The sequence below is a fragment of the Buceros rhinoceros genome, unplaced genomic scaffold (genome assembly GCF_000710305.1).
Source record: "Buceros rhinoceros silvestris isolate BGI_N320 unplaced genomic scaffold, ASM71030v1 scaffold32729, whole genome shotgun sequence".
NCBI lineage: Eukaryota > Metazoa > Chordata > Aves > Bucerotiformes > Bucerotidae > Buceros > Buceros rhinoceros.
The window spans coordinates 3,874-12,549 of record NW_010433784.1 but is presented as its reverse complement, the minus strand read 5'-3'; the positions used below and the strand labels follow the sequence as shown (position 1 = coordinate 12,549).

The window sequence follows — 8,676 nt, the reverse complement described above, 5'->3', positions numbered from 1 at the left end:
GCAGGTCTGGGCAGCGATTGCCAATGCTACCTGGGCTCTACTCACACACCACTTCCTTTTGCTTTCTTCCTTCCTACAGTTGATCCTGCTGTGGCTTACAAGAAAAGGTCTTAACCACTCTGGGTGCCTACCTCTGGGCTACCCAACAAAGGGCCAAAAGATGCTTTCAGAGCATCTTCCCGAAAATCTCCTCCATTGCCTTGAGGGCACATCGCGCATTCTGGGGTGCTGGCTCTCAACGCAACATCCCTGCAGCTAACCCAAACCCTCCTCCATCCATCCAACGCCCTTTTCAACTTTCATCCTTTGCCACCAATGTTGCCCCTATCAGAGAGGGGCGTTCTGGTTTGTCTTTATTCAAACGCCCATCCCCAGGTGCCTGGCAGCCACTTGAGGTGCTCAGCCCCGTGGTGGGAACAGCACCGCACAGGACCGAGCTCCACCTGGGCCATCCCAAAGCCTCCCAGGCCTCCCCCAGCTGCACACCTCTGTACCTGCCACTTTGCCGGTGCGCTGCAGCTTTCCTCCCTAAGCAAACAACATTTTTCAGCGGTTTCTGCTGAGTCAGAGAATGCCTCGGCGAGGGCTCCTGCTTCTCCATGCGGAAACGCGCTTCTGGGGAATAATTACTGAGAGTTTAAACCGGGACATTCAGCAGCCAAACTGCTTCACGTTCAGGCTCCTGGCCAGGAAGGCAGAGCCTGAAAGCTGCTTGTTGGTGCTGTGAGAAAATACATCTCACCTGCGCCCGTCAAGGGTGTGCATCACCCATGGGCTAAGACCACTCCGGGCACCCAGCACCGAAAGAAGGTACATTCACGGCTTGCTGGGTCCAATGCAGCGCGCTGCTTCACAAATCGGCCAGCTTGCACTTCCCGAGCGTGCCCCCTTCTCGGGGCCGTGCCCGCCGAGGGATTTCTATCCTCCCCCAGGCTGGACTGGAGAACGCGCTGCGCGGCAGAAAGCCGGTGCCTGCGAAACCCCGGTTCTGTGAGGGAGAGGATGGCAGCACACTGCTAGTGACTTTCCCCCGCCGCTGAATTCGGAGGCATATTTTAAGGTTGTGAAACATATTGACTGTGAAATAAAGATAAGAACTGGAGTAGACACAAACAGCGTAGGCGTTACTCCTGGTTTTTTGCAACTCCCACTCTGTTGCAAAAATAGTACAGCGAGGAGCAGGCTGCTCTGTGCCACTCTTCAGGGACCAAATGACGATGGGACCAAGGGCCTGGACGTCAGCGGACTGAACCAGAAGCAGAGCTGGGACATCAGGCACATTGCAGATCCTTAAAATTGATAGGGAGAGATCTTAACAAAAGATCAGATTGAATAATTTTAAATGTTACTCAGCTAAAAAGCAGTAATATCATTCCAAAGCACCGCAAAAACATGTTGCAGTGAGCTAGAGCATGGAGAGGGAAAGCACCGAGAACAGGGGCCATGGGGAGCCTCAGCAGGGCATCCCTGCCTCCACTCCAGTTTCTGTTCCCACTGCGCCTGGTCTTCAGACCACACCTGCTCCATAATTCCTAAGGACCATTAATACTTTTGCAATTCTAAACCCCAGCAAAACACACTTAACTGGGCGCAGAGCAGTTGCAGAAATCAGATAAGGCTGGCTGGCAGGCAGCCGCCTCCGGGAGATGCTCCTCCTGACTTGGGGACGTTGTGTAACTACGGCTGGCGGTGGGGAAAAGGGCTTGAGATGAGAAGCAAGGGTGTTACCTTGGCGGAGGAGAAGCTTGTGGACGGTGGTGGCAGTGGCTTTCTGATTCAGGGGTGGGTGCCTGAGCCCCCCACCGCGGGACCAGGTGAGTACCCGATGATGCTTCTCCCAAGGGACCTGGGCATGGGGCAGTGGCACAGTGGGGATTTACAGGAGCAAGTCAACACCTTGAACTGAAACCTGCCTCAAACGACGCTCCTCCACTCCATTTCTTGATTTTTTCCTCCAAAACAGAGAGGGAGATTTCTAAGCAGCCTCTCATCTGATTGCTAAGGCAGGGACAGCGCTAAGGAACCGAAGATTCGGGGTCTTTTCTAGCCTAGGAGGCATTCTGGGCAGGAATTTCTGCTTTCATGGCAATTAGCATGAATAACATCTCTGCACAAATGCTGGAGAGGTTTCGGAGAGGCTGAAGGGGCTCTTCAGACCCCGATTTGGGGCAGCTGTGGGACGTGGCAGCGGCACCTTGCCATAAATAATTGTATTTGTTTACGACAGTCATTAATCATATTTGATTATGAGTCAACTGTGCTGCAGTGAGTTTAATGGGACACGAGGCTGAAAACAAAAAGTGGGTTAAGTTGGAGAAGAGGAGGGAAGGGGAGTGGGCTCTAGGTTTTGACATAAACTGTAAAAAGGGGGGAATGTGTGTTTTCTGACAGCTGAGGGATTTTCCTGCTGTACCAGGGATGCCTTAACTGCGCAGACCCAACGTTTTCCCTGCTGGGGCGGTGTTGGCCCTGTGCTTTGGGGTGGAATTTTGCAGTGACAGCACAAGGGTGTGGGGGGAGGATCGTCTGCCAAGGGACAAGAGCCAGTGGGTACAGGTGCACGGCACAAGTGGCCGTTTTTTTTGCAGTGACAGCACAAGGGTGTGGGGGGCGGATCGTCTGCCAGGGGACAAGAGCCAGTGGCTACAGGTGACAGCATCTGTGGCAGCCACCCCCTCTCCTCTGCTCACCAGAAGCTGCCAGCATGGCCTGCGATGACACCGTCATCGCCGAGGTCTGCAAGGAGGATGACATTGGGGATGGAGAGTGAGTACCCAGTGACAGGGGGGGCCGGGGTCTGGCCTGCTGGCAGCAGGGGTGACATTGTGTGGCAACGGCCACCATGCTGTTGTTGGTTGAGGGGGCGGCACGTGGGCTGCGAGGGGCCACGCCGCGGCTCCCCAGTCTGCCCACCTCTCCTGCAGGTTGCGCGATGTGACGGTGGCTGGTTACCCGGTGCTGCTGGTGAGGAACAAGAAGGAGTTCAGCGCCCTGGGCAGCAAGTGCCCCCACTACGGTGCCCCCCTCAGCAAAGGTAATGCTGGCCCCCGGCAGGGGGGAGAAGCCACCTCTGGGAGGTCAGTGCTCCCCACTCAGTTGTGGGGTGTTTCTGTTGCAGGAGTCTTGAGGGGGCAGAGGCTGCGCTGCCCCTGGCACGGCGCCTGCTTTAACATCAAAACCGGAGACATCGAGGAATACCCGTCTCTGGACTGTCTGCCCTGCTTTAAGGTGAATTCTTGTCTCTTCCTCCTCCCAGCTTGGGCCATGTCCTACACATCTCTCACATTCATTTGCTCTCACAAGCTGCGTCTCCCTGACACCAAGTGACAGCACCCCGCCCTGGCCACAGCTCCACGGTCCAGGACACACAGAGCTGCACCACACGGGATGATTCCTTGGGATCATGTAGCTCCCCGTCCTAAAGCTCCTTCCAGTCAAAGGCGATGCCATGCATCCTGGTATCCCTTAGGGCCAGCACAGCTCTAGCGGAGAGGAAACAGGATTTACACCTCTTCCTGTGTGCTCTTGGGATGAGGAGAACAGCTCATGAGCTCCTCAGCACCGTTTGACATCCAAGATGCTTGCAAGTACCAGAGTACCAGCACAGAACCTCCCAGGAGAGCTCCTACCGCAGCCTCACGGAGGCAGCTCTTCACTGCCCTCTCCTTTACCCCTTCAGGTAACAGTGGAGCACGGAAAGGTCTTTGTCAGAGCAAAAAAGAAGGTACTGACCTTACCTGCTGTCATAAGCACGAGCAGCACCTTGGGCCAGGTACGTTTTCAGGGGGTCTCCTTGTCTTCCAGGATCTTGAGAGAAGCCTGAGGGTGAAGGACACAAGCAAGCGATGCCTTCTGAACCGGGACACAGTGCTGCTTCTGGGGGGAGGTCAGTGAGGTGGTCTGTACTCTGCCCTCCCCAAACGTGCTGTGAGCTGACATTCTCTTCTCCAGTAAGGACTGGCCCTCTTCTTCCTCCTCCTCCACAGTGATGTGCAAGAGGGCTGAGACCGGTGTCTCTTGCAGGTGTGGCTGCCATGGTGTGCGCAGAGACGCTGCGCCAAGAGGGCTTTACTGGCAGGATCATCATGGCCACCAAAGAGAAGCATGTGCCGTACGACAAGGTCAAACTGAGCAAGGTTTGCACGTGGGAAGGGCAGGGCTGTGCCTGGGTAACACGCGTGGGTCAGGGACGTGGCCCACACCCGGGACTGACTGAGCCACGAAGCGAGCGGCTCTGGCACAGCGGGAGTGCGGAGGCACCCACAAGGAAAGGGGGATCATTTCTGGGGTCTAATTTCTGCCTGGCATCTCACATCTTCCTCCCAGAAACCTTTTGATCAGAGCCCACCATAAACCAACGGGGTTATCCCCTTTCACTGAGTTCTTCCCACTAGAGTTTGAGTTGGTGGGGTTTTCTGAAGGTGCGGGGGGGGGGAAACCTTTTGATCAGAGCCCACCATAAACCAACGGGGTTATCCCCTTTCACTGAGTGCTTCCCACTAGAGTTGGAGTTGGTGGGTTTTTCTGAAGGGGCGGGGGGGTGGGGTGGGGCAGAGGACAAGAAGATGATGGGGTTGGGGCAGAGTGGGGAGCTGTGATTTACTAATGCAATATTTACCTCTTACGCAAACTTACCTCCCAGCAAACACTGCAAGAGTTCTGCTGGCTGCAGGAAGTGCTTTATTTCACGTTCCTGATCTGTTCTCAGGAAATGAACTTGAAAGCTGAGGATGTCTACCTGAGGACACCTGAATTCCTCGATGCTCACGGCATAGAGCTCTGGACAGAGAAAGAGGTGCAAGAGCAGCTGAGTGCGGTCCACAATGGGTGGTCCTGTTCCAGCCACGGGGAGGGGATGCCCACACCCGCAGGCACAGCACTATATTTATAGAAATTAGGGCTCTGCCTAAATACATGTGTTGTCTCCTGGGACAGCAGTGGCCGTGGAATGCTAGGGATGGTGCGCATGTGCCTTGGGTGTTACCTGATCTGTGCTCCCCATGGACAGAGGCACCCATCCCATGCGAAGGGGGTGACCCTTAAAAATGCACACCCCCTTAGAAGAACCTGGATTTGGGGTCAGACTTAGTGTTCCTAAAGCCTAAGAGCTGTAGGAAGTGAGAGAGAAGACCCCAGCACTTCTCACATCACCTGAGTGCCCAGAAACAGGGCACGTGGTCACAGGCGAGCAGAACGGATGGACGGCAGGACACCAGCAGACCAGAGGAACCTGATCTGTGCCTCCTTTCTCCTGCAGGCAGTGTCGGTGGATTTCCAGAAGCAGAAGGTCTGCTTCACGGACGGGTCCTCTGAGAAGTATGATCAGCTGCTCATTGCAACAGGCAGCCAGTGAGTGAACAAAGCAGTTGCCACACACAAAATTTCAGGCGGGACAAGGCGGATGAACGCTGACTGGGGCATGGAGGTCTTCTAGAGGCGTGTGAGAGGGAGGTGCAGGAGATGAGACAGACAGCCAGGATGGGATGACACAGCCAAGAAATCGCATAGGTTTGTGCTCCCCCCTCATTCTTTCTGTTTCATTTCTGATCATGGGATGTATCTGGACTATCTCTTTCAGCTCCCGCTTCCTCGAAGTCCCCGGTGCTGACCTGCAGAACGTGTGCATTCTGCAGACCCCAGAGGACTCCAGCAAGATCTTAGAGCTGGCAACTGGGAGGAATCTGGTGATCATAGGAGCTTCCTTCATAGGTACCAGGCTGGAGGGGTATCAAGTTGTCAGCGACAGCCTTGAAACCCACTTCTGTGGCCTGTGCGGACTAACTAGGGGCCCTTGGGGAAGGGATGCTCGCTCACCACTGGGCTGGCTTCCTCCCCAGAGCCCTACAGCTGGTGGGGGGTTGTATGACACAGCACGCACTCACTCTTCCCTCTGCTAGCCAGAAACTTTGAGAGCTATAAAGAGTTCCTGGACAGGGACAGAGGGAAAAGTGCCTTGTGAAGAGGTCACTGACCCTCAGAGGAGCTGGATTCCCCAGAAGCACTGGGGTAAGGCACACACAGGGAACAGTTCTGGACACAACCAGGAGCTCTTCTTTACATTTCCTAGCATCCACGTCCCTGGCGCATAAGAACAAAGCACGGCGGGAGAGAAATTCCTCAGCCCAGAGAGGCAGAGGAGAGCAGTTAGGACCTGGCAATACATCAGATTTGTTCTTGCCACCTGCAAGGAGAAAAGACTTCCAAGGAGCAGGGCGCAGGTCCCTGCTTGCAGCAGCCTCACCTCAGGCATGCCCTTCCCTTGCAGGGATGGAGGTAGCCGCCTTCCTCGCAGACAAGGCTGGTGCCATCTCCGTGGTGGAAAAAAATGAGTTCCCTTTCCAGAAAAAGCTGGGTCCTCAGGTTGGAGGAGTCGCCATGAAGGTTAGGAAAAGCTGGTGCTAATCTCTACGACCGAGAACGCGGGCGATGCGAGCAGCCCTGCAATCCACAGCCGCCCGGGAGATGCAGCCGCCCGGGAGATGCAGCCCCTGCGCTGAGTCACAACCCGCCGTACCCAGCCACCTTCCCACGTGTGGCCCGTCCCGATCTCCCTCACATGCGCATCACGTTCCCCAGCTCGGCTTCACCCCAAGCCCAGCTTCATCCTAGACCCACCTCCCGCAGCAGCCCCGACCAGGACGGCAGGGCACAGCCAGGCTTCCAGGCACCCTGCACCGGCCAGGGACACCAACGAAACCGGTGTGCAGCCCGGAGCAGCCATGCCGCCGCCTGCCCCTGCCCGTGGTTTGGCTGGAGACAGCTGATTTCGCAGCAGTACCGCCTGGAATTTCCTACTGAACACTCAGCCCAGCTTCCTCTTCCTCTTCAGATGCTGCAAAATAAAGGGGTGAAGTTCTACATGAAAACAGAACTCCGCGAGCTGAAGGGAAAGGATGGAAAGGTCAGTTATGCCATTGTGATCCCTGAACTGCTGGTTTGAGGGGAAAAAAACCTGCAAACTGAGGTATAACCAGTGCCTACACCCAGGCCTTCCTCTCCCATGTCTAGACACTCACACTTCTTTTCATAGAGCCCAGGCTTGGGCTCAAAGGACTCCAGGGTGCGTTCATATCTCAGGGACAACAGTGTGATTTTTGTCTTACGTTCCTGGCAACACACATTAGCTGGACAAGGTGATCGGAACCTGCCAAAGAAAAAAGACAGCGAAGAATGAGGCAGCAGGGAGGCTGCAGGAATTGGGACAGAGTTTTTAACTCCTTGATAACGATCCTTCTTCCTTCGTAGGTCACAGAGGCAGTTCTTGCCAGCGGAGAGAAACTACCTGCAGATGTGGTGGTGGTGGGAATAGGTAAGAGACCCCAGCTGGGAGAGGGGGACAACAGCCAGCAAGCCCAGGGCGTCCCCATTCATTGCCAGGACACCATTCCCTGCAGGCTCTTCCCCACTCTGTTTTCCTCCAGACCTTCCTCTTGGCCCCAAACACCTGGAGAAAGTCAGCAGCCCATGAGCAAACACTTGGCAGGAGGAGAAGAGCTACTTCAGCTCTCAGCATGCCTTTGGCACGCTGGCTGAGCTCCGCAGCTCTCTGCTCTGCCGTTCGAGCATGCCTTGTCCTGGGCGCTGGTTTTACAGCCCTGGGTTTGCTCAGCGCCAGCCCAAGCACTGGTCACTGCTGCGAGCTGCTCTGCTGCGAGTGGGCACCGCTGGCACGTGCCTGCAGTAGGGCTGAGGCTGAGATTCCTCCCTGCCTTTGCAGAGCTTTGCTGCAGTTGTCCTTGCTCCTCTCACCGCAGGGGTGTTCCCCAACTCTGCCTTTCTGAAGGGCTCCTCCATCGCCAGAGACGACAGCGGTGCCATCCTGGTGGACCTGGTCAGTGACAGCTGCGCATCCCTGGTCTGCGCCCCATCCCTTCCCTCTCCCCCTTCCACTAATCGCTTTTTGTGCCATTAGCGCATGCAAACCAACGTCCCTCATGTCTTCGCTGCGGGGGATGTGGTCTCCTTCCCTGTAGCGCTGCTCAACGGGGCCCGGTCCAGCATCCGTCACCAACAGGTGGCTGAGGCCCACGGTGAGACAGTGCAGCCGCTTCGCCTGCCAGCTCCCCTCGGAGCCGGGCAGAAGGAACTGCACAATAACGAGAGGCAAGGGGCACCTCTTGGAGGACCTACATGAGAAGTATTTCCTGGCTCATTACAGGTCACGTTGCTGCCTTAAACATGCTGAAGAAAGAGAAGGAGTTGCACACTGTTCCCTTCTTCTGGACCACGATGCTTGGGAAAAGCATCCGCTACGCAGGTAGGAGGGGGCAGAGGGGTGGGAGAGCCGACCTGCTCATTGCTGAGCTGGGGCTGGTGAACACAGAGCGCTTGCGGAGTTCACCTGGAGCAGCTCAGGTTCTGGACTGGCTGCCATGGCCAGGTTGTGACCCCTGTTTGTGAGCTCCGGGCCTGAAAGTTACCCAGAGCTCTCGTTCTTCGCTGATCTCCTGCGGCTTAGAGGTCACAAAGGAGGAAGAACTGCCCTCTCCAACCCAAGGACAGGCTTGGGGTCATGACGCAGTCTTGCACCTCTGGGTTGGTTCTGCCTGTCCAGGCCCTTCACGCCAGCTCCCCAGCCCGTCGCTGTCCCCTCTGCCCCCGCCTGCGATGGCACTGAGCTGGGGGAGGTGGCAGCCGCTGCACGGGGGTCCCCGAACAGGCCCCGGCGCTCCTGCT

At 56.2% G+C, this 8,676-nt stretch overlaps 1 protein-coding gene across 1 annotated transcript in view; it reads left to right on the top strand.

The window, feature by feature from the left end:
- Nucleotides 1–2,704: 2,704 nt before the first annotated feature.
- Nucleotides 2,705–8,676, top strand: part of LOC104500571 (apoptosis-inducing factor 3-like) — a gene marked incomplete at its 3' end in the record, with an annotated part of 9,760 nt that continues 3,788 nt past the window's right edge. Inside the window, exons 1-15 of the mRNA XM_010144236.1 lie at nt 2,705–2,766; nt 2,925–3,034; nt 3,119–3,228; nt 3,680–3,724; nt 3,805–3,886; nt 4,024–4,136; nt 4,709–4,795; nt 5,258–5,349; nt 5,579–5,709; nt 6,266–6,381; nt 6,830–6,901; nt 7,246–7,309; nt 7,755–7,831; nt 7,913–8,030; nt 8,159–8,257. Of these exons, the coding sequence (XP_010142538.1) occupies nt 2,705–2,766; nt 2,925–3,034; nt 3,119–3,228; nt 3,680–3,724; nt 3,805–3,886; nt 4,024–4,136; nt 4,709–4,795; nt 5,258–5,349; nt 5,579–5,709; nt 6,266–6,381; nt 6,830–6,901; nt 7,246–7,309; nt 7,755–7,831; nt 7,913–8,030; nt 8,159–8,257 (1,378 nt within the window). The remainder of the gene's footprint in view (nt 2,767–2,924; nt 3,035–3,118; nt 3,229–3,679; nt 3,725–3,804; nt 3,887–4,023; nt 4,137–4,708; nt 4,796–5,257; nt 5,350–5,578; nt 5,710–6,265; nt 6,382–6,829; nt 6,902–7,245; nt 7,310–7,754; nt 7,832–7,912; nt 8,031–8,158; nt 8,258–8,676) is intronic.